At 43.8% G+C, this 24,923-nt stretch overlaps 1 protein-coding gene across 1 annotated transcript in view; it reads right to left on the reverse strand.

Moving 5' to 3' along the window:
• Positions 1–2,096: 2,096 nt before the first annotated feature.
• NCS1 (neuronal calcium sensor 1) overlaps positions 2,097–24,923 on the reverse strand; it is a 33,349-nt gene continuing 10,522 nt past the window's right edge. Inside the window, exons 3-8 of the mRNA XM_069069176.1 lie at positions 16,785–16,923; positions 15,267–15,345; positions 14,260–14,348; positions 13,526–13,603; positions 11,779–11,896; positions 2,097–7,980 (exon numbers count right to left, since the gene is read on the reverse strand). Of these exons, the coding sequence (XP_068925277.1) occupies positions 11,798–11,896; positions 13,526–13,603; positions 14,260–14,348; positions 15,267–15,345; positions 16,785–16,923 (484 nt within the window). The 3' untranslated portion in view covers positions 2,097–7,980; positions 11,779–11,797. The remainder of the gene's footprint in view (positions 7,981–11,778; positions 11,897–13,525; positions 13,604–14,259; positions 14,349–15,266; positions 15,346–16,784; positions 16,924–24,923) is intronic.

Consider the following 24,923-nt stretch of genomic DNA (forward strand, 5'->3'; position numbering starts at 1 on the left):
ACTCATACAAGCTCAAGGTGTGGTGCCCTGGGTTGGTCTTCCTCCAAAAAAAGGAAGCGGAGACCCAGATGACTGGGGAATGAGGTTCTACCTAGGCTTAAATCTGGATTTGATTCTAGCTTATTCAGATGCAAAATCTTTGACCTTCAGAGATTGGTTCAGTTGTTCCAGGGAGACATTCACCATTAGAGCTTTGGTCCAAAGCAAGAAAATTGGGACCAGAGTTAATCTATACGTATATATGTACCATACAATTTATCTCTCATTGTTCACTCGTGGGTGTATCTTATATCCCCCAACAAAACTGATAGCTGCTTATTGACAGGGGACACATTGGTTTGTGGTTTCTACCCGGCCTCTATGGCACAGGCTGAGCAAACCACAGATCCAAGAGAAAGATGTGTGGCCTTGGGGTGGGAGGGAAAAACCAGGTTGGCTCCTCTGAAATCCTGACCTCCATCCTCTGTGGCAAAGGCTGAAGCTCAACTCTCAGGCTCACCCCAAAACCAAGAGGGAAAATGGGGGAGTCAAGCTGAAAGGAGCCTATTCAATTACCAGCTTCACTCTGATAATGGGCAAACAGCTGTGGGGTGTGGAACATGTCTATATCCCAGAGTTTGAGGTATGGATATTCTTTTGCTGCAGTTTGGTAAGATATTCTGGGGTCACACTATTGTGGCAGAGATTTTGGGGTAGTGTTGCTAGGCTGGTGGGGGTTTCTGTCCGCCAGCGGACATGGTTTCCAGCGAACTCTAGGGATCATCTCATCCAATCCTCTCATTTGACTGATGAGGAAACTGAGGCCCAAAGAGATAAAATGACTAACAAGCTCACACAGGTAATGAATAGTAGAGCCAGGATTCCGTTCATTCCATCTCCTTCTACACCCAGGCAGACATTTAGCATCTGGCTTCTCTTGATCCACAGGTTCTCCTTTGAAGGAAACTATTTAGACCCAGACAACATCCCAAGGAACAAAGAAAGATTTCATGAGAGAGGGGGAAAAAACACACACACACAAAAAGATCTTTAAAAACATCAAAACAAAAACAACATAAAAAGAGAAGGCAAAGGCAACAGGTCCACACGAAGGGAAGAGAGAGGACAGTCCAGGTAGTGTGTTTAATTGGTGCAACACTGACAACATATAACAACACGGAGCACCAGGGGAGGGTTTGGAGCAGTTGGGGTGAGGCATGCAATTTGACCCACACAGGCACCTTGTACTATCCAGCATCTGTATCATCTGGCAGCCTATATAACAAGAGGTACTGGAAACAGCTCACAGCCATGACATCCTCTTCTCATCTTCATAGATCTCTCTCTCTCTCTCTCTCTCTCTCTCTCTCTCTCACACACACACACACACACACACAAACACACACACATACACACTCACACACGTGTGGTTCCAGGCAGAAAGGCATCTCCAGCAGGGAAGAAGGCAGAGACTAGCAAGCAAGCCAACCAAAAAAAAAAATTAAAGAAAAACCCACCTACCACCAGGAAACTTTGCTGCTTTTATAGAGCCACCTGATTTGTTTCCAAACAAGACAGAACTCCTAAATGGGGGAACAACCACAATTTATAACGCTCTCTATTTACATGTCACTCTCAACTTTGCAAAGTGTCCACTCCTGCCCATTGTCTCATCTTGAGGGATCCCCACAACAACCCTGTGAGGTAGGTGGGACTGGGGTTAGGACCATCAGACAGACAAGTCTCAGAGAGTGGGAGTGATGTGCCTGCCTGTGGTCATACAGGAAGCTAAAGGGCAGAGCTGGGGCTGGAACCAAAATATTCTGAAGCTGTTGGCCCATAGGGTAAAAGGTCATCGCTACAAAAGACATCAATGGAATATGAGGGGGTTGGACTAGATGGCCCACAAGGTCCTTTCAGCTCCTGACTGATGAGCAATCCTGTCTGATGCCAATGTTAGTCTCCCAAGAAGAGGAGTGGGGAAGAGAATTCACGAAGGGGAAGGGTACCTTGAATTTACCCCATCTTGAGAAAGTGGAAAACAACCAGGCCTAGTGAGGGCCCATTACTACAGGTAGGGAGGCTGACCGTGGCTGACAACAGAAGATGGGACCAGCTGCATTATTCAACAAAAACTTTATTCATTCAAAAATCGATCATCGGAATTATTCTGCAGATATCTTAAAAAAAAGGGCAAGGCTTCAGATCACAGTGACCATAAGCTAATATTCCGACATCCCTTGGGGTGGGGGGAGTGATAGCAGGTCTAGGGGTGGGTTGAGAAGTACCAGAAAGAGAAGGAAACTGGAACGAGAAGCCTAAAGCATTTTTAAATGAAGACTTCTTCCCACCCAAACCGTTAGCTTCCTTGTCCATAAAAACAGCAGAGATCACCTGGCTGACCAACTTTTATAGCCCTAAGATGAATGGAGAGCCCTGAAAGAGTGGGTGTAGTTACTACTTATTACCACCAGGGAATATACATGGGTCTTAGCATCCAGCTCCAAAACTCAGACTCAGTTTTCCTAGGTCAACAGCAGAGGCAATTTCTGGAAGAAACTGTTTCCTGACCTGGAGTTTCTGAGCATGAGTACCCACCTCCTAGAACAAGGAGACAGTGTCCCTTTAAGAAAAGAATGACATCTGTCAAACTTAAAAGCATTTCATAAGGAAGAGATGTCAGTATAAATGATGCATACGTTTGTCTTAACATTATTTGAAATGCTGCATGGTTAAATATTTAATCACTAGAAAATTATGAAATTCTCATAAGTCACCATCAACAAAAGTAGGAAGCAGACATGTTGGGAGGCAAAGGCTGGGATTGGGGCTTGGGGAGCAGCGGGGTAGGAATAGACACAGCAAGGAACAGCCCAGAATCTTAAAATTCTTGGCCCCGGCTAGATTAGATAAAACACATGGTACTGGCTCTAGACTTCCCCACCTGGGAGGCTCAAGGTTCCCTCCTAGTATCTGGGCACCAGTGGAAGAGATGTTTGCCACTTGTGAGCAAAGAGGCCTGGATCCAGAGAAGCAGCTCTGAAATGGGTCCAGGCATCATGCAGAAAAATACAGTAAAAGTGGAAGGAATTCCCTCAGGGGCTGGGGCATAAGACAAAGTTTCCTTAAAGGATTTGTGAGCCAGGGGACTTGCAAAAGAAAGGAGCCAGGCTAAGTGGGGGGTGGAAGATAATAGGGAAAGACTGGAGTGATGCTTTCTATGGGGATCTATCATCGAGAAGGGCCTTCACTATACAACCTGAAGCAAGGAAATAATGAATGACCCACATCTCCATCAGCAAGATAAGAATGGGCTTCTTGGAAAGCATTGTGCTGCCCCTGTGGGACCAGCAAGAGGGAAGAGGGCATGGAGAGCCTTCTAGAGACATACTCCACACTACTCATCCTTAATCCAAATACTCAGGACCTTTGCTCACAAGTTCAGGAAAATCTTTGATACTCAGCATGACCTCCTTCAAGGCATGCTATAAACTGGCATCATCCCCATTTCGCAAATAGGGAAATTAATTTAAAAAAAAAAACAAAGGGAAACAACTTGCCTGGGGTCACTTAAGGATGTGGCAGCACAAGTCTCAAGGTTTCATGTCCTGGTACCTCAAGAAGGTCTCACTGAACACAAAAATGGTCTTAAGTAAGAACGCAGGAATGAGATGACCCCTCCCCCCCAAAAAAACACAATTTGATGAACCAAGACACACAGAATCCCTTCCATAAGAGGAAAACCCAGTACCATTCACAAAAACAATTGAAGAGCAGCAATGGAGGCCAACCTTTCTGAATCTTGCCATTCAGAATTCATACAAATATGGCCCTAGTTCCTAAGTAGCCATTGAAAGACTCCAAGAAACTTATTCCAAATTTAGTCTGAGGTGAGACAGGGAGAAGACTTTGTATCCAAAGGAAATTTTGATTCAAATGAAATAATATTCGTAAAGCACTCAGGACATAGAAGGTGCTATATAAATGCGTATGCCCTCCCTTTCCCCCAATTCACCAGGAAATATTTACAGTTATCAGGGACGTTTTTAGGCTTCAGCAAACACTGCATTGGTATATAGCACCCACATCAGCTAACCCCTATAACACAGAGAAAGGACCCATCTGTTAAAGATCAGTTTGTCATGGGTCAATTACTTGTGTGGATATAATCCACAAGAGAAAAATGCAAAAGGTAATAAAGAATTTGAAATCAGAGACAAGATGGCATGCCTATTAGCTACCTCCCTCTCTTTCCATGGGTGAGAATATCACCAAAGGAAACTGCACTGCAGTGGTGATTGGGGAACAGAGGGCCAAAAATTGTTGATTGTTTTTTTTAAATTCACAAAGAGGAAGGGGGCACTTTATGATGTATTTGGGAGGGGGAGTGAGGGAAAGCAAACATTTCTACCCTTATCATTCATCATAATCCACCGTGGCTAGATACTGCTCACCTTCTCAGAAACAACCAGCCCTGACCATCTGGCCCCAGACATGACTAAGGACTTCAGAGCACAGTAAGGAAAAAGAAGATCTAATTCACTAGCTGAGGGGAGGGGGCTTCTCCTAAACTATCAGAGGACCCAGATATTATTGACTGATGGTTACTTCTCTTGTAGAATCCTGGATCAAGGGACTGAATGGAACAAGAGAAAAGTCATCAAAGGACGACTCGAGAGTTTGTATGGGTCCTGACACTCAGATTTCTACCTCATAGAACATCAGAACTCAGACTCATGATACCTTAGAGATTTGTCTAGTCCAACCCCCTCATTTTACCCATGAGGAAACTGAGGCCCAGAGAAGGGGAGCAGTTTGCCCAAGATCATAAACCAAACAGAGAGCAGAAATGGAACTTGCACCCAGGTCTGATTTCCACCAAAAGACACTGCCTCTCTGCTTGACACTGGTAATTTTCTGTCTCATGTGGTCCTTAACATCTGGTCAGGGAGCTTAAGAGGGGGAAGGTTGCTCCCATGTAGAATTCTCTGGCCCAGCCCAGCTGTCTTTGCCAATTGAATAATCCTAAAAACCCAGCCTTCAGCATTCAAGAGGGAGCTGGAAGAAGTATCTTTCCATGGCTAGCCCAAGATGCCACCCATGTCAAGAGATGACTTTGAGAGTTAAGAGAGCCCCAAAATGGGTCAGGAGGAATACAGAATACAACAACAGTGCCTACTCAATCTCTGATCCAAGAAATTCCTCAACAAACCATCTGGTTGAACTGGAGAAGATCCCTTACCCAGCATCACAGCCAAGAGAAAGGTAAGAAAACTCTTTAGGAAGTAGGCAAAGAGAAAACTTAACCTGTAAGGGTCTTCCTTAATTTGGAGAGAATAAGGGACTCATTCCCTAACTTGCTCATACCCAATCCCCTCCCCAAGTATGTTGAGGTTCTTGGGAGGGGAGAACAAGTCTGAGATGTATAAGAAGAACTTTCATGCTATTTCTCTAGGGAAGAAAGGAGACCCTTGAAAATACCAGAGAATGAAGTCATGAGAGTTCTGTGATCCCACCCTCAGTGGTGAAGATCTGAGTAAGGAATAAAAATTAGCTGCAGTTCACACAATAAAACAGCAGTGAGATGGGAGCATCATGGAGGGGGCAGGAAGGAGAACCCACAAGGCCCTCAAGAAAGAGGATGTTTGGGGTTTTAGAGCAAAGGGGGATAAGTGGCTGTAAAGTAAGCTTTGGGTTTGAGCCTTATGTGGGTTCTAAAACTCTAGATATCAAAAAGAAGATATAACAGTGTTTAGATAGGGCGATCAGTCACCAAATCCAGAATGCCCCCTTTCCCCAGAAGAGATATCTTTGTCAGAAAACGGTGGAAGGAACAAGGAACTTGGAGAGGGAGAGAGGGATGTGGCTTCCAAAATGTCCAAGGTTATCTGCCCACAGTGAGACTAGGATTTCAGGTAAGGGCAGATGTCAACCAAGTCATGCTGGGTGCCAGCTGTTTCCAAGGCCAACTCTGTAGTAGTTGGTTGGGGAAGGAATAGTAGGACAATGAAAACAGAAAGACCAAGATGCTAATTCTTGGGTGATTGACATTAATTGTCACTGCAATAGGACTGAATTTATAAGGCATGCCCCCTACAGGCCAGTCATAACACCTCCCAATCATCTGGCTAAGGAAAAATGCTAACAGCTGTTAACAGGCCTCACACATTATCCTCCCCATTTTAGACTCAAAGGAAAAACAAGATGGCAGGACATTCATCAAACTCATAGGAAACAGAAAGTTACATGGCATCACCCACAGAACTCTCTGGTTGATTTTCCGTTTGTCCTTCCCACTAAAAGCTTTGGCACCATTTTCTAGAATATCATGGTTTAGCTATTTTTCTCAACTTCCAGAAAGGGGTTAGAGCTTTCCCCCAAGAAAGACAAGGCTGCTGCCTGATACTCAGTAGAATGTAAGCCCCTTGAGGGCCAGGAAAGTTTTGTTTTCATCTTCATATTCTCAGGGCTTCCCATACTTGCACTTAGTAGGAGCTAAATAAATGATTGTCCAATTGAGTCAAATTGATGGGCAACTACCTCTCTGAACAAGCTTCTTACCCCATAATTATTCACCTACTGGACCCAAGGATATCTCAGTTCAACAAACATTTAGTTAAGTATCTACTATGTGTGAGCCAGAGGACTACAGATATTTAAATTCCTGTGTCTTTCCTTGGGAAAAGAAGGATGGGGGAGGAGGGAATATGCTTAGTGGGAAGATTTGGGAATCATTTGTAAGCCTCCCAAAAGGGAGAGGGATACTTAAGTTTTTGGCTAACAGCAGGTCTTCTCTCTTCTGTGAATATAATGGATTTCCCCTTCCCTAAACTCTCTACTAAAAGAATCCATCGAGTTCTTTCCCGAAAACCGTCTTTTTTTGGTGCAACCTTTCAAGAAACTCAATTTCTCTAATCTGCCCAAGACACAAAAGCAAGAAACAAGAAAGGCATCCAGGCCAAATGAAAATCTGAATGCAAAAGCAGCTGGGGTCTCTCTCTGAGCATGAGCATGAATTGTGCAGAAGAATGCTGGGGGGAAGGAGGAAGGGGAGGAGAAAGGAAGAAGGATAAGGGAAAGGAGAAAGCAGTGAGGAAGCAAGGGACCCAGGGAAGCAAGCATCTGGAAGAGAAATGGGTATATAACCCTTTCAAGAATTTCATCCCTAACCCCAGTCCAAAAACCAAGCACAGTATCTGGGAAAGTATTTTTGGCTTCTTGGCCACAGTGGGCCACCGTCCTCCTGAGCGAGCATGGGGGGCGTGCGTGCACATGTAAACGTTTTGCCCCTGGACACTTGGGGCTCAGACATACCAGACAGCAGCAACAGTTAACAACTAATAAATAAAGATATTGATCATATATATGTATAAAAAAACTCACTTTCCCACAAAAAAAACAATACTGATATCACGAAAAAATAATAATGATAAAAATTAATAATAATAAATCATCCTAGCCACGCAGGTTGTTCTGCTGCTAAAAGGACTGGATGACAAAGAAACATCAATCATCTCCCAAAGACACCTGGCCCAGTCAGTCCAAGAACCAAAGCCATAGCTTCCCAACAATCTTTCCAACCACCAGCAGAAAGGAAGCTGGAGCGCTTTTCTGAGTAACCCAGGGCCATCGTCATTCTTCAGTCTAAATGTTCTAGAACAGAAGGGCATTTTTAAAAATGTCTGTTCCAAATAAAAAATAAAAGCATGGGCATGAGAGAGAAAACAATGAGGCTCCTCTGTGATGCAGTAGGTGTCCTTGGTTCTGCAGATAATCACCGCTGTTTTTCCTCCGACAAGCAGAAGTTGGCAAATGGAGACAGTGACTTCAGGGCACAGTAAGTAAGGGAATGCAGAGGGTGAGAAGGAATGGGGGAAAGGGACCTCACATTTTGTGTGCAGCCCTGCTGTGCGTAAAGGAAGGCTGGAGAGAGACAAGTGGACGAGCTTCATTACTGAGGTGGTCTGATGGCACAGAGGGAGGCAGGCAGTCTGCAGGCATCTGAAAAGTAGAGTGGAATGAAGACAGGGTTAAGAAGGCACCTAGTTGCATCACAGACTGCTGAGGGGGGTTACAGTGTCTCTCTTCCTTTTAGGAGGAGAAGAAACTTATTCTACTGTTGAGTAAGGGCCTGCAAACTCACCTAGCCCACTACATCTAGCTTGCCCCAAACTAGTCCATGCTTCACTTGCCATTCAGATATCTACTTGAATTATCCTGCCTCTTGCTTCAAAGCTGCCCTGAAATCATGACCCCAGGACCTGGGGGGCAGATAATCTGAATCAGCTTTGGAATTCTCACCCAGGGGCTGAACTATCTTGATAGTAAATGCAAAGTCACCGAGCCATCTTGTGGTCCAGCTGACCTCAGTCCATCCCCCCCACCCCAACCCCATCCCCTGGCCCTAATCCCAGCTTTCCCCTTACTGCTCTGCGTGTGGTAATCAAATCAATATTACCATTGCTTCTAGAAAAGGTATGTCATATATATTTTTGGACAATGCCAATGTGGGAATTTGTTTTGCTTGACTATGTATATTTGTTACGTGGATAGCAAGGGAGGTAAAGAAAATTGATTTTTGTTAAACTAAAAAAAATTTAATTTTTAAAAAGGCAAGTCGGTTGGTTGGCCTATAGGTCACCTCACCATTCATCCCTGTTATCCCAAAGGCCAAGATTCCCTTCTCTAACTGCCACTTCCCTATATGTGCTATCTCACCCATTAGAATGTAAGCTTCTTGAGAAGAGGGGACCATCTCATTTTGGTATTTATATTCTCAGCTTAGTATGGTGCCTAGGACATAGAAAGCATTTAATGAATATTTTTTCCAGCCCATGGCTTCATTGTCATCTCCTGATTTCCCTGGCTTCCTTCAAGAAGTCTCAGCTAAAATACCACCTTTTGCAAGGTCTTTCCCAGTTTCCTTAATCTTGGTGCCTTCCCACTCTGAGACGACACTCGGCTTAGCCTGTCTATACCATGCTTGTACATAACTGTCTGCATGCTGTCTTTCCCATTAAACTGTGCAGGGAACTGCTTTTTGCATTGCTTTGCATCTCCAGCACTTAGCACAATGTCTGGCAATTAGTAGTGCTTAATAAATATTTACTGACTCACTGTTTCATTCATCTATTCAGTGCTCAGTCAACAAGCATTTATTAAGAACCTACTATGTGCCGGGTGATAGCCTAAGTGCTGGGGATACAAACAAAGGCAAAAGACATTCCCTGCTCTCAAGGAATTCAGGGTAATGGAAGAGAGCACAGCTTGGAAATAATCAACAGAAGGAAAGGGATTAGCATGAAGGAATATCAGGAAAGGCTTCCCTTAGAAAAAGGAATCCTAAATGAAGTATAGCCAGGAGGTGGAGATGAGGAGGGAGAATATTCCAGGCACAGGGAACAGCCAGTGAAAATTCCCAGGCTCAAAAAGTGGAATCTCTTATTCCAAAAATAGCCAAGAGGCCAGTGTCACTGGATGGAAGAATCCATGACAGGGAGTAAGATTTAAGAAAATTGAAAAGGGAGGAGGGGACCAGCTTGTGAAGGGCTTGCATACTAAACAGGGGATTTTCTATTTGATCCTGGAGATGATAGGGAACCACAGGATAAGGGGCTATAGACCTGCACTTTAGGAAGATGAACTTGACATTGGAGTGGAGGATGGACCAGACAGGGCAAGATTTAAGCTAGAAGACCCATCTGCAGGCCATATAAGGTGATGGAGGTCTCTATCAGGGCTGCAATGTCAGAGGAGAGAAGGGGAAGGAGATGAGAGGTTTTTTTTTTCCTTCACTTTTTTCCAAGAGATATTTTTGAATGAATTTATTCTTCCATTCATTCATGTACTCCCGAGTGGTTTAGAAATGGAAACAGAGGGATCCTTGAAGGCAGGAAGTTGAACCAAATGACCTTGAGGAGTCTCCTAGATATAGGATTCCACAAGGACAGGTGGGAAGGATTCCCAGCTTCCCTGGGTTCCAGCAAGATCATCAAAAAACCCAGCTTAAGTTCTGTTCACAAGAGGTGCTCTGCCAGGACACGAGCATAGTCTTGCCAGATAGGAAATTTAGATTTAAGAATGGGAGAAGGGAGAGGATGCTAGACTAATTAGTTAATCTCACTTATTCCACAGTCTGTGTCTCTCCTAGGAAAAGACTGGAGTGGGAGTGTCATAAAGTACTGGGGTAATCCCTGATGCGCTATGTGCATGCCACATAGTAAGAGTTTAATCAATGTTTGTAACCGGCTTGTCTCTTTGACCCTTCTTTCTATAAACACATCAGGCCCCACTTCTTGATGCTATCTGTTAGGAGTGTTCCTGGTGGTCTTTTCAAAGGGGGAATCCATCCAAAAACTCATTAGGCCTTGTTTTGCCTTATTATCAGGGAGCTAAATTAAATTACCTGCAGAGGCCCCTTCTGTTGTGTATTTCTAAATTCTCAATGGATTATGATGGTGATGGAAAATATCAAAGAAAAGGTCGAGAAGAAAAAGAAATAAAAAAGGAGCAGGCAGAGAAAAGGGAAAATGGGGAAAAGAAAGATTAAGAAGAAGAAAAAAGAGGTAGAGGAAAGAATAAGAGAAGGATGGAAAAAACAGAAGGGGAAGAAGGGAAAGGAAATTAGGAAGAAAAAATAGAATAGGAAGATGGGAAAGAAGAAGAGAAAGGTGAGAGGAAAATAAGAATTAAAGGAAAAGTCAGAAAAAAGAAAAGAAAAAGGTACAGGAAGATGAAGAGAGAAAAAAAAAGAAAAGGAAGAAACCAAGTCAACAATTTACATAACATCATCAAAATTGCAACACAAATAGCTTTGAAAGACCTCAAAACTCTGATTAATAAATTCAATGACCAACCACAACTCCAGAGAAACCATGACACCACCCACCTCGGGGATGAAAGACTCAAGGGACAGACTATACATGTCTGTCTGTCTGTCTGTCTGTATTTGTTCTTGTTGTTCAGTTGTTTCAGCCATGTTCAACTCTTTGCAACCCCATCTGGGGTTTTCTTGGTAGACATACTAGAGTGGTTTGCCATTTCCTTCTCCAGTGTGTCCCCATTTTACAGGTAAGGAACTGAGGCAAATAGGGGTTAAGTGACTTGACCAGAGTCACACAGCTAGTAAGTATCTGAGGACAGATTTGAACTCAGGAAGATGAGTCTTCCTGACTCCAGGTCTGGTACTCTATCCACTGTGCCACCAAGCTGCTACCTACCTATCTATGTGTGTGTGTGTATATATATATATATATATATATATATATATATATATATATAGTACAATAGTATGTGACTAATGCAAGATTTTGTTTTGACTGCACATATTTGTTATAAAAGTTTTGTTTTTCTTTTCCTTTTTTCCAATACATGAGGGGGTGGAGGAACAGAAATAAGAGCTTTGTTCACTGAAAAAAGTAAATTAATTTTTTTTAAAGGACAGGGAAGAGAAAGAGGTAAAAAAAAATCTATCCGAATAACAAAGAATTGTACAATATTATTACACTGAATTTACATTATATCTACCTGAATAATCAAAAGGAAATAATGATATTTATGTCAGCTGGGAAGGAGACCTTTGAAACTTAGCTATTGCTATGCATTAAACTCATTATTGAAAGATGGGATGGGTAATACCCTGGCCTCTCTTCAACCCACAATGTCTTGGGTGTTTATTCCCTTGGTACTAGGTTAGGATCAGGGTCCAGATGATCTGTGGTTGAGATGTGACTCTGCTCCTTCCAGTGCATAATGATCCTGGGCCCTTGCACCAAGGTTGCCTGCATGGCCCATACTTACCCCTGCTCTGGCCCTAGGACTATACAAGCCCATCGTAGAGGGAGAGTGCCTGGACAATGGAAGGGTCAGCCTTTGAGCCCTCCTGGAACTCCTGCAGTGTCAGCTTTCCATCTGAATTCTGTTAGGAGAGATGAAGGTGTTTGATTTTTCCATGTCTGAATCCTACCCAACCCCAGCTACCCAACCTGAGATGGGTCTAGGGAACAGTTCTGGTGAAGTCTATGTACTCCTTCTCAGAATAATGTTTTAAAATAATTGAAGAAAATGCCAAATTGTATTTAGAGATTAATTTTTAAAAATAAAGATGTAATTTTTTTCCATCTAGGTTCACAGACCCCCAGAAATCTACTTGTGGGCCCCAGGTTAAGAACAACTGGTCTTGGGTCTGTCAGCCAGATTAATATTCAGGTCCTCTTGTCTCAGATCAGGGGTCAGAGGCTCCTTCAAACACGAGATCATTCACATTCAGTTATCCCTTAACTCTACATACAAATAAATGAACTGAATAATCCCAAACAATGGCTAAAATCCAAATCATTTCTATTCAGCTTGGGAATGAATGTTTTAGGTGATTAACTTTTCCTGGTAGATTCAGTTTCCTGAACATAAATTTGCATTCCCTAAACCTGATGGTGAGTAGGTGGTACTCAGACCTGCTCTGGAGGACGGGGAGGGAGAAGAAGGGGAGAAGCCAGGATAGTAACAGAAGTTTTCTGTGGCTAATCCAGAGAGAGATATTTTGGTCTGCAATTCCCAGCCCTGTGGTTTTCCCTGGTCTCATCCACTCATAGATCCACAGAATATTAAAGCTGAAACAATCCAACCTGTTTACTTTTCAGGTAGGAAAACTCCAATGACTGAAAAGAAGACTAGCTGAAGGCCAGTCACAGGGCTAGTGGCAAAGCTGGGACTGGCACCAAGACCACCTGACTCCCAATATGCTTCTCTTCCTAATAAACCATGGAGTCAGGCTCAAGATGCAGGAGCTTGGGGTCACTGGTGGTTGAAAGGTAGGATAGGAAATGCAAGGGAAAGAGAAGGGAGAGGATGGGGATATAGTGGAAAGAAAAAGAGCCTCGGTTTAGATTTAGCAGACCTGGGTTAAAATCCTGGTTCCACTGTTGTTATTCGGTCATTTCAATCATGTCTGACTCTTTGTGACCCCATGTGGGATTTTCTTGGCAGTAAGATACTGGAGTGGTTTGCGTTTGCCTTCTCCAGCTCATTTTAAGAGTTAAGTGACTTGCCCAGGGTCACACAGCTAATGAGGGTGTCTGAGGGCAGATCTGAACTCAGAAAGATGAGTCTTCCTGACTCCAGGCCCAGTGTTCTGTGCACTATGGCACCACCTAGCTGCCCCGCCCTGGCTTCACTACTTACTACCTTTGTGAACCTGGTCAATTCTTTCTGAGCCTCAGTTTCTTTGGCTATAAACTTTGGTTAGATAACATAGACACTGTGCTCCCTTCTGGCTCTACATCTATGAAACTCCAAGTTGCTTTGGACACCTAATTAAGGGGGAATATGCAAAGAGAAAGGCAAATAATCCTCCCTCTCTTTCCTTAACACCTTGCTTTGGTCAGCTCTCCCCAGAGACACTGAATTCTGTCAATGCATGCAGCCCTCTCAACTCTTTCCAGTTGAGCGTTACTGTTTTTCCCACCCTCCTCCCTGACCTGGAGTAAAACTTTTCCTCAGGTGCCCAAAGGATGTAGGAGAGTGCAGTATCACAACTCAACCATCTCACCTTGTCCATCATGGCAAAGATCCGATCCACCCTCTTTTCTGGGGTGTTCTCCTCTTCTGGAAGCTCCACAGTGTTACCCTAACAGGAAAGGGATAAGGACAGTGGGGCTAAATGTTGTCCACTGACTATACCCTGCCTTGGCACCCATATAAGTTGTTCTTTACATTCCTGGCTAAGGAGCAAGTGATGCTATTAGCTGCTTTTCCAGCTGACCACTCAAGAGTCATTGAGCCAGAAGGAACCTTGGAGATCATGTAATCCAACCCTCACATGGGCAAAACAGAGACCAGCTTGGGAAGCATCACTTACCCAAGGTCACAGAGCAAGTTGGCAGGCCATCTGCCTTTCAGTGACATCTCTCCCACACCACACTACCACCACCAGCTCCAGGATACCCACTTTGCCAGAATTCCCCTCTCCCACCTCATTCTACCCCCACTAATTTTTTTTTTGGATACACATACACAACACACATTTTCTGGACTATCCCCTCCCCCAACCAAGTTTCTCCACCTCCAGGGAGATCTTTGACTTCTACCTCTCCAGATGGTGAATCGCATAACAATTATGGATAGTTTGAGAGGGGAAGGAAGGGTCTTATTTTTCTGAAAGTCTCTTCATACAAGATGTCACTTATTATGTGAACAAAATCCATCACTTCTCCAAATCCTCCCCTTGGGCTTCTCCCCACCTACATGCCCCACCCACCCATCCCATGGCCAAACCCCCCTTACCACCATCTGGTAAATGGCATCTACAATGTCCAGCATCTCATTCCTTGTGATGTAGCCATCATTATCCAAGTCATATAGCTTGAATGCCCCTGAAATTAGAGACACTGGATATCATCCCTAGGATCTCTCTCATCCTTCCTCTCCAGCAAAATGGAAGCAAGTTGAATATACAACTGATTCTGCCTTGCCCCTGCCCATGTCACAGAGACAAAGAGGGGGAGAATGCCCATTTACTCCCCATCTCACAGACAGATAAACTGATCCCTGGGAGAACTGAGTGGGGCTTGTGCTGAACCACCTAGCCGTCAGTGTCAGAAGCAGCACCTCAAGTCAGACCTGGCCCCCAATCTCCCATTCTCCTTTAAGAGTACCCTGGAATTCATACCAAGATCATGCATCACATACTAGCTGTTCCCCCAGAGATCACAAGATAATATTTAGAGATGGGAGGAACCTTGAAGGTCATCAGGTCCAACTGCCTCATTGTATAGAAGAGGAAACCGAGAGACTTAGGGAGGCTAAGTGAGTGGCCCAGGGTCACAGAATGAGCAGGGGCATTTGAATCTGGATCTTCCTAACTCTATCTGCTATACTAATTAGCTGCCTCTTTTATCCAGGGCAAGGGGATTCAACTTGCCCTTCCTTTGGGTCATTTAGCCTGGTTTGCCCTTTGTCCTTCTCTAGCTATCTTTCCTTCCATGCCTCTGGACTTACTTAAGCTTCTCCAATAAGCCTTCCTTGGCCAGCCCAGTCCCTAGGGATGTTCTCCTCCTCTGAACTCAATATGTGATACTTTACTGTTGAATTACTCATTGGTATTTGGTACAGAGAGTCTAATGCTGTCTGTTATCTTTTCAGGTGTATAAGTCTTATCTCCCCTCCTAGAAGGTAAACCCTGTAAAGACCTGAATCCTGTCTTATTTTTCTCTATATTCCCCCCTGATCACCAGCAGAAAAATGTACACGTTGGAGGGTCCCCAAATGAATGATTAACTGAAGGAACTTACATCTTAGCTTCTCATCCAGGGTCCCCCGAGAGGTCACCGACAGTGCCTGGATGAACTCCGAGAACTCTATCCTCCCATCCTGTTAAGAGAAGGCATTACACACTCATCAGATGAGCTTTCTCAGTATGATGGAGGGAAGGTCAAGAAAGGGAGAATGGGGGAAGGAAAGAAGATGGAAGAAAGATGAAAGAATGAAGGGAGAGGAAGCTGAAGAAGGATACTATTCATTTCTGATATAGGAAATAGCTTGGCAAAGGTTTTAGAAATGTTAAATGAGTGTAAGGTATCAAAGGAAGGGGTGAATGAGTGTAATGGAATAAATATACACAGAGAAATCCCAATCACCAGGGGTCAGTAACACATACTAATCTCCATCAGTTTAGAATTACAAAATCTTAGATTTAGAAGAAACCTTAGAGATAATCTGGGCAGGTAGGTGGTGCACTCAGAAAGTTCAAATCTGGCCTTAGACACTTACTAGCTGTGTGACCCTGGACAAGTCATTTAACCCTGTTACCTCAGTTTCCTCACCTGTAAAATGAGCTAGAGAAGGAAATGGCAAACCACTCCAATCTCTTTGCTAAGAAAACCCCAAATGGGATCAGTCACAAAGAGTTGGCCACAACTGAAAAACTGAACAACCACATCAAATTAGAGATAATCTAATCCAACTCTACTATTCTATAAATGGGAATACTGAAGCCCAGGAGGGCAAAGGACTGGGTAAAGGTCACACAGCCAACTGGTCACAGAGCCAGGCCTAGCACCCTGACTCTTAGTCATATCTAAGGGCTGGGGAAGAATGCCTCAGTGATCTGTCAGAACTGTGAATGACAGCCATGGCCAGGAATGGTGAGCCACTCTTGTTCTTGGGTCATTGCCTACCAGGTGTAGCAGGGGCACAGACTGAGAGTCCTCAAAGGGCTCCATGATCCAATAAGGCCAGATGCCCAGTAGAAGGGCGCCAGTAAAAATGAAAAAGGACAGAATGACACTCAGCCCCAGGTCTCAATAAGCAAGTATGAAATGAAAGGAGAAAGAATTATGTAATAAAAAGGAGACTGGGAAAAAAGAGAACCACAGGCAGCATGTGGAATCTGGAGTGAGGAAGGCTTGCATTCCAGTCCACCTAGTATTCTAGTCACATTCATCCTCAAACAGAAATCTCTACAATATTCCCAACAGGTAGTCATCTAGCCTTTGCTTTAAGACCCAAGTTAGGGGAACTCACTACCTCCTGAGACAACCTATTCCACTTTTAGATAGCTCTAATTGTTAGGAAGTTTTTCCTTACTTCATGCCTACATCTATCTGCCTCTCATACCCAGAGAAGGGAAAGTTCAGGGGTGGTTGTGTGTGTGTATATGTGTGTCTTCTCCACTAAGGCAAGTTAGCAATGAGAGCGTGGGTGTTGCGTTAGCATTTTAGGAGGAGATGAAGCTGCAGAGCCTGGTGGTGAGGGGGAGGTGGCTCCTGGGACCTTGGGGGCTGGCAGAGCATCATCAATCACTAACTCACTTTGTTTTCATCAAAGACATTGAAAACAAACGTAGCAAACTTGGTGGGGTCACCAAAGGGGAAGAACTGTTTGTAGATCTTCTGGAATCCTGCAGCATCCAACTGGCCACTGGGACAGTCCTTGATGAAGCCTTTGTACCTGAGAAAGGGAGGAGAGAAAGATGATGAACAAGAATCTTCTATCACCCTCCATCCAGTAGAGGACCCCATAGCCCCAGTTCCTGAGAAACAACGTATATGATAACAAACGCCCTGAACCCTAGATTCTTGTCTTGGATTTGCTACTTGCTATCTGTGTATCCTCCAACAATTTATGCATCCCTCACATGGTCCTCAGTTTCCCAATTTCTAAAATGAAGGGATTAACTGAGATGAACTCTGACATCCTTTCAGCTTTAACATTCTATATTCAAACCTCCTTCTCCATTCACATCCTATGTGTTAAGATCCCTCCCAGCTCCCATGTTCCAGGCTGTATTCTAAGGTCCCTCCCTCCCTCCCAGTTCTTTCTGTGTTCCTCTATCTAAGTTCTCTCCCAGTTCTTCCATTCAGTGCTCTAAAATTCTTGCCAGCTCTGGGATCCTCGGATTCTAATACCACCCCACCTTTGTATATTGTCCACTTTTCATTATAAAAAGTGCTTTTCTACCTGTCCCTTCATTTTAACCTTGTAACAGCTCTGGGAGACAAGTAAGGCAAAACTTGGACAATGGAAAAAAATTGAGGCACAAAGATCAGCTTATCCAAGTTGGACAGCTAGCTAGTGATAGAGCTGGGACTGGAGGCCAAGTCTCAACTCCTCTAAACCAAGACATTCCTATCACCAAATTCTAGATTTGGAAGCAAAAGAGAAAAAAATTAATTTTATACTCCCTATCAGTAATAATAATAATAATAGTTATAGTTATTATTCAAATCATCATCATTATTCCCCTACTAGATGGGCTGGGATAGGGTTGGGAGGGTGATTTTCCCAATGGCTCCTACAGAGATTACAACTGCCCTGAAGAGCCAATGCCTGACTTAAGAAGGTTGGGAGCTTGCACAGATGCTGGAGGGGAGCATTGGACTGTAACAGGTAAAGGCAGAAGAATAGCTGTATTGGAGACCAGCTCCATGATAGGCTGCTTCAGGAAGGGTAGGCTGCAACCCATCTCCCCACCCTCAGACAATCCTTGTGGTTAAATGGTGGCCTCTACTACTTTGAAGACCACTTCCCTAGACCACAAAAACATTTACAGAAGGTAATGACTTTCCTTTTGCTTTCTCTAATAATCCCCTCACATTCCCTCAGGGTTCTGCAGGCAGCAAGCTCTGATGAGAAGATTGATACCGCTGGTAGGTGGTGTCCATATGGTACTAGCAGCTGGTACAGACCCACATGCCTGCTCTGATCACTCACCCCCTGCTCTCCCCACCCCCACACACATACAGCTACCAGGGTGGGGGGATGGGGTGGCATATTTCCCATCACCACCAAGGGAAATCTCCTCCCTCCAGAAAACAGCACTAATTCTCCACTGGTAGCAGGTGGCAGGATGGAGGCTGATACTCCTCAGGGCCTTGAATTGAGGTTGTCAATGGGTAGAGGTGACCCCTGTGGTTACCCCCATTCACCCTCCATTATTAATGCCATGGATGCCTGGCAAGAGGCACCAGAGAAACCCAGAGCAGCCTCCCCAAAATGGCAGAGGCCTGTTTCCCTTTTCTCCTAAGCCTCCAAGTCACTCTCAGATACCTGGGGATCAAAGGACAAATGCCTTTGTTGAAATGGGCCTTACTTTCTGAAATCGGCAGACATGTTCTTGAGCTGTATATAAATTCACAAATCCAATTAAAACACTTACTTGCACTCAATTATATTCTGTCTTGTATCATTCTCAGAACTACACATCTGAGACCTCTCCCAATTAAATCGGAACCACCTCAAGAACAAAGACTGTCTCTTCTTTGGTTTCTGGTAATGGCCAACTCAAGGCTGAACACACACACACACCCCACATATCCCTCTATGATTTCCTTGGTATAGAGAACTCCCAGATAAGGAAACTCTCACAACACACATCAGCATCTGCCCTTGCAACCTAGATTCTTGGAAAATTATCCAAGGCCATTGGAGAGGCTCAGGACCTTAGCCAGACTCACACAACCAGCACATGGGGGAAGCAGCTCTCTCTTCCTGAGCTTCCCTTCCAAGGCACATAGCAGGCACTTAATACATGTTCATTGATTGCCTAACTGCCTCAGATGGCCTCTGAGGGCCCCTCCTGCTCAGAAACTTTGACATTTTTCTCAGATTCCAGTATTTCAGGAGTGTGTCTGAGACATTCCCCGGAGCACAGGATGCTGGGTCAAGGAGTGACATTAGGACAAAGTCAAAGTCATAGGGAGATGCCAAGGACTTGCCCACGGGTTTGGTCAGCATGACATTAGCCCAAAACTAGGAGTGATACTCAAGAAATATGTGCTCAAGAATATCTTCACATCCCTTAATGGCAGGCACTTAAAAACCCACCCAGTTCCTGGGTAAAGGTAGGCTAAGATGGGCCTGTAGGACTGCACAGGAGTAAAGAAGGGCCAGTAGCCCATGGGGAGGAGTGGGGGGTGACTGACTGCCAAACAGTAGAGGAGCCAGGCAGAGAAATCAAAACACCACTGAAGGGAGGACCCATCCATGGATTTACCTGGCCCCTGTCACCAGAGAGCACAAATGGATTGTAAATTCCCTCCCGTGGATTCCAATCTCCTAGATTCCTTAGTATTGCAAGAGCATCAATCCATGTCCCTGACAGTTTGGGTAATAAAAGACTAGGGGACCATCATCCCCATTATACAGGTATGGAAGCAAAGTCCTAAAGTGCTTATGTGACTTGTCATGGGCCAGGCAGTGGAAGAATTGAGACTAGAACCCAGGTTTTCCACACTTGAGTTACTTTCGAGAGCCCTGGAGAAACCAGAGTTCCCCACTGAGCCACAACCTGTCTGTCTGGCTGTCTGGCTGTCCATCCAGCACCTTTCTAGGTAGCTAGGGTGCAGCCAATACTGTTGGAATTAGGAGGGCTTGAGTTCAAATCCCATTTCAAACATTTACCAGATGTGGGACTCAGCTCAAGTCACTTAACTTCTGCTTCAGTTTCCTCACCTGTAAAACTGGGATAGTAAGAGCATCTACCTCCCAGGGTTGTCATATGGAAAAAATAAGTTAATACACGTAAAGCATTTAGTAAGCCTTAAGGCCCTTTAAAAATGCAAATGACCATTATTCTAGCAGACAACAAAGTAGTTCTAGATCTATCAATCATCAGTAAGCCTTTATTAGGTCTCTACTGTATGCAGGGCTCTGTGCCAAGAGCTGAGATTACAAAAAGGCAAAAGACAGACCCTGTCCTCAAGCTACTCAAAAACTAACAGGGGAGAAAACAAATATGTACAAATAAGCCATATAAAGAATAAATGAAGAGGGAAGACACCAAAATTAAGGAGGTTGGGCAAAGCTTCCTGTAGAAGCTGGGATTTTAGTTGAGGCTTGAAGGAAGCCAGGAGGCAGAGATGAGGAGGGAGAGCAGTCCAGGCATGGGGAACAGCCAGAGAGAATGTCCCAAACTGAGATGGAGAGTCTTACTCATGGAACTTTAAAGAGGCCAGTGTAACTGAATAAAAAATTACAAGGCAGGGAAAAAGGTGTAAAAAGACAGGGCTGTGGGGAAGACTAGGTGGCACAGTGAATAGAGCACCAGCCCTGGAGTCAGGAGGACCTGAGTTCAAATCCGACCTCAGACACTTAACATAAAAACTAGCCATGTGACCTTGGGCAAGTCACTTAACCCAATTGCCCTCCAAAAAGCAAAAAAATAAATAAATAAATAAAAAGACAGGGCTAGATTCTGAAGGATTTGAATGCCAGAGGATTTCCTATATTTGATCCTGAAGGTGACAGGGAGCAATTGGAGTTACATAATACATGTTGGGGAGTAAGAAAACTGACAGGTTAGGAAAGAGTCCATGATGATATTGAGGCAAAAAGATCCTGCTTGTTTACCTGTTTAAAGATTTGGGTCAAGAACCTTTTCCTGAGGGTAGGCTACCCAGTACTAATCTATAAGTGGAAAGTGAGAGGAGAAAACAGACTACAGATACCATATCATAGCTAGAGAGACAGTCCCTCATTTGCTGCCCAGCCCCTGTTCCTGGCAAGGAACCCAAGGTGTACCTCAGTCCAGGCACACTAGGAGAATTAGTCCAGATAGGCAGAAGAAGGTCATTTAAAGTCGGGATAAAGGTCAGCAGGCATCATTGGGATGATAATGGTTTAATGTCTGTCACCTATTCCAGGAAATGTTAATGCAAGAAGGAACCTTATAGCTCTTTTGATCCAGAGGTTCATAACCTGGGTTCTCTGACCTTGTTTTACAAAAATATTTTAATAACTGTTTATTATATTTTTATTTAATTATTATTTAATTTATTTTTATTCAAATATTTTAATAACTGTATATTGCCATATAATTAGTTTCCTTCGTAATCCTATACGTTTTATTTTAAGCATTTAAAAATATTACCCTGAGAAGGCTTCACCAGACTGCCAAAGGGGCTCAGAACACCAAAAGGTCAAGAAACTCTGATCTAGTCCAACCCCTTCATGCTTGAGGTGAAGAAATTGAGGACTAGAATCAGTGTCTATCCCAAAGTCACACAAAGAGTAAGTTTAGGAGTAAGGGTTGAAATCTAGGGCTCATTGCACCATCCATGTTGCCTACATTCCTCCCCCTCCCCCACCCTTGTCTCTGGGCCTCATTCACAGGCAACAGACTCCCAAGGGAGTTCTTTCTCCCAGCAATGAGCCATTTCATCCAGCTCAACTCAGGCCCACAGAAGCAGGGTTCTAAGCCCCACCTCGACTAATTCATCAACCTGGGCTGCTCCCCTGTTTGGTCACAAAGGTTTGGTTTGGTCACAAGGCATCAATGGTTCCCTCTATTGATCAGAGGATGCTACAGAAGGTCTCCCCTCTTCCCCCAATTCAATTAAATCTGAATATTCAAAGACTTAATTTAACCCCCAGTGACTAAAGAAGGTATAAATGAAAAAAAAAAACTAACAACTCTCTCTCTCTCTCCCCTCCTCCTCCTCATTGACTTGACAACTATCTTATATTCGTGATAGGGAGACTATCTGGGAGATCTTGAGCAAAACAGTTCCCTTCTCTAAGCCTCAGTTTCTTCCCCTGTAAAAATTATGGAATTAGACTATATAATTCCTTTCCACTATGACATTCTTCATATATTTTGTGGCACGCCCACTTCAGACCCCTGAAACCTAAGATGGTTATGGAATTAAGAGTCTTAAAGCTGGAAAGGACCTTAGGGATTATCTGACCCAACCTTCTTATTTTACAGATGGGGGAACTGAGACTCAGAGAGGAAAGTATTTTACTCATTGTCACATATTAAGTTAGTGACGGCTAGGACTACAAGCCAGATCTCATGACTACAAACCTTGGCTCATTCTCCTAGGCCCCCAGTCTCATGGGCCACATTGACTAGCCTCTGGTACAGACATCCCAAGGTCCAGAGACCTCTTCTCTCTCCCTTTGCCCACCCTGACTCTGGGGTAGCTTATTATCCATTTTCTTCTGCTTTATCCTGAAATAAGAAGAGAAAATGACTAGATTCCTGTATCATCAGCAGAACTGATGTAACTGTCTGGGGGAAGGGAAGGGGAGGGAGGGGGAGAAACTAGTTGAATTAGCATGTTATTATTATTCACAACCCAAGCTGGCAATTAGGGTATTTAATCACCACACTCTAAATTTCAGGGTGTGATTGGCAAGGTATCAAGCTCTGTCGCTGTGAGTATCATGAAGGAAACAGACAGCAGTGCCCCTTTCCCAGGAATCCTCCAATCAGGTCACAGATTCTGAAGGCACCAGAGAGGCTATTTAGCATGACCTCAGCAGGAATGAGTCCCCAGCCTCCATTTAAAGATCATCAAAGATGAGGAACCTACTAGACAGGTAACCTGGGTTTGACTGTCTCAGACACCCACTTACTAGCTATGAGAGAGACAACCTCTATCAGTTTCAATTTTCCTCATCTGTAAAATGGATATAATAACAACCCTAGCATTTACCTCACAGGGTCTTTGTGAGGATCGAATCTTAAGTGCTCTGTAAACTTTAAAGTGTCAGTTATAATAAAAATAATATATTACTATTAATATATTAATATAAATGGCAGTCATTTTGTATTATTAATATAATTAACATATTCTTAATATATTATATTATATATTATTGGTACAAATGGCAGTGATTATTATTACCACCTTCCAAGGCAGCCCATCTCACTCTCCCATGGCTATAATTGTTGGCTGTTTCCTTTACAAGTCCAGCTCCACTTCTCTGAAGCTTCCAGTGTCCAATACTCCAATTCAGCCCTCTTGAAGACAAACAAAACAAGCCTACGTGCTTTTCCACACTTCCCCAAAGTCTTCTGCACTTCAATCAAATATCCCCAGTTCCCCCTACTAACCCTCACATAGAACAGCTTCCAGTCCCCCGAGCATTCTGGTCACCCTTCTCTAGATGCCTCCAGTCCTGCATCACCTGCCTTCTAGTCTCCCATTGCATCCTGGGCCATCTCCAGTCATCCTGATGAATATCTGGCCGCTGGACCCAGATGGCTCTGGAGGAGAAAGTGAGGCTGGTGACCTTGCACAGTCCTCCCTCACTCAAATCAAAGTCAACTGCAAGTCATGTCATCATTTCCCTGATGTCATGGTCCTCTTCAAAAACAAGACAAACACAACAACCTGCCTCCTGGACATCTCATCCTGGCTGTCTTGGAGGAATCTCATACTCATTGTTTAAAACATTCTTTTTTCCTCAAACCTGCTCCCCTTCCCAACTTTACTGTCATTGTCAATGGGCACCACCATTCTCCCAGTGATTGAGGGTCACAACCTCAGTTCCATTCTCAACTCCTCACTTGGCAGCCCTTTGACTGAATCCAAACTTCACAGAACAAATCCCCTTAATAAAAGAATTTTTCTGTAAAACTTGAGACTGAGTCAAAAGACCGTACCCAAGGACCTAGAAGGCCACATGTAGCCTCAAGCCACATGTTCCCCACCCCTGAGTCCTAGCCCCTTCCTACCTTTCCAGACTTTATATTCTTCATCCCCCTACATGCACTCTAAGATCCAGCTACATTGGCTAATTTATTCTTCTCCATTTCTGTCTATTTTCACCCAGGCTTTTACTCTAGCTGCCCCTCCATTCTTAGAATGCTCCCCCTCCTTTCCCTTCACCTCCTGCTTTCCCTGGATGTCTTCAAGGCTCAGCTTCAATCCCACCTTCTGCAGGCCTTTCTGTGTGCCCCATCCTCCCCCTTTCTCCAGTGCCTGCTGCTAGCGTTCCCTCTGAGATTACCTCCCATTTGCATTGTATATACCTTGTATGAACACAGTTATTTGCCATATTTCCTCACCTATTAGAATGTGAGCTCCTTGAAGGTAGACCTGTTTTTCTGGCTAGACCAATTCACTAACAGATAAACTATTATGAACTAAATGAAAAAATGCTCCAACACTAATAAATTATGCAAATTAAATGGTCAAAATGTCCATACCCTTTGACTCAGAGATTCTATTACTAGGCTTAGATATTTAAGAGGCCAATGATGAAAAGAAAGTCTCCAGGTTGTTTTTGTGTCATTTCAGTCATATCCATGACCTTACTTTGGGTTCTCTTGGCAAAGATACTGGACTGATTTGCCATTTCCTTTTCCAGTTCATTTTACAGATGAGGAAACTGAGGCAAACAGGGCTAAGTGACTTGCCCAGTGTCTGAGCCTGCATTTGAACTCAGGTCTTCCTGTTTCAATGCCCAGCTCTGTATCCAGCATGTCACCAAACTGCCATGTGTGTATATTCCCCTCCTTTTCCTATTAGACTGAAAACACTTAAGGGCAGGGTCTATGTTGTATCTGTCTACATATTCCCAGTACCCAACCTGTATCCCTGCATACAGAGGGTGCTTAATGATGGTTCAGTGAACTGAATTATTCAGGCAGCAAAACAAAAATTCAACATATATATATATATATATATATATATATATATATATATATATATATATAT

This window comes from Petaurus breviceps, unplaced genomic scaffold (assembly GCF_028583685.1).
Source record: "Petaurus breviceps papuanus isolate PSGF00001 unplaced genomic scaffold, PetGlider_PUasm1.0 90779, whole genome shotgun sequence".
In the NCBI taxonomy this organism is placed as follows: Eukaryota; Metazoa; Chordata; class Mammalia; order Diprotodontia; family Petauridae; genus Petaurus; species Petaurus breviceps.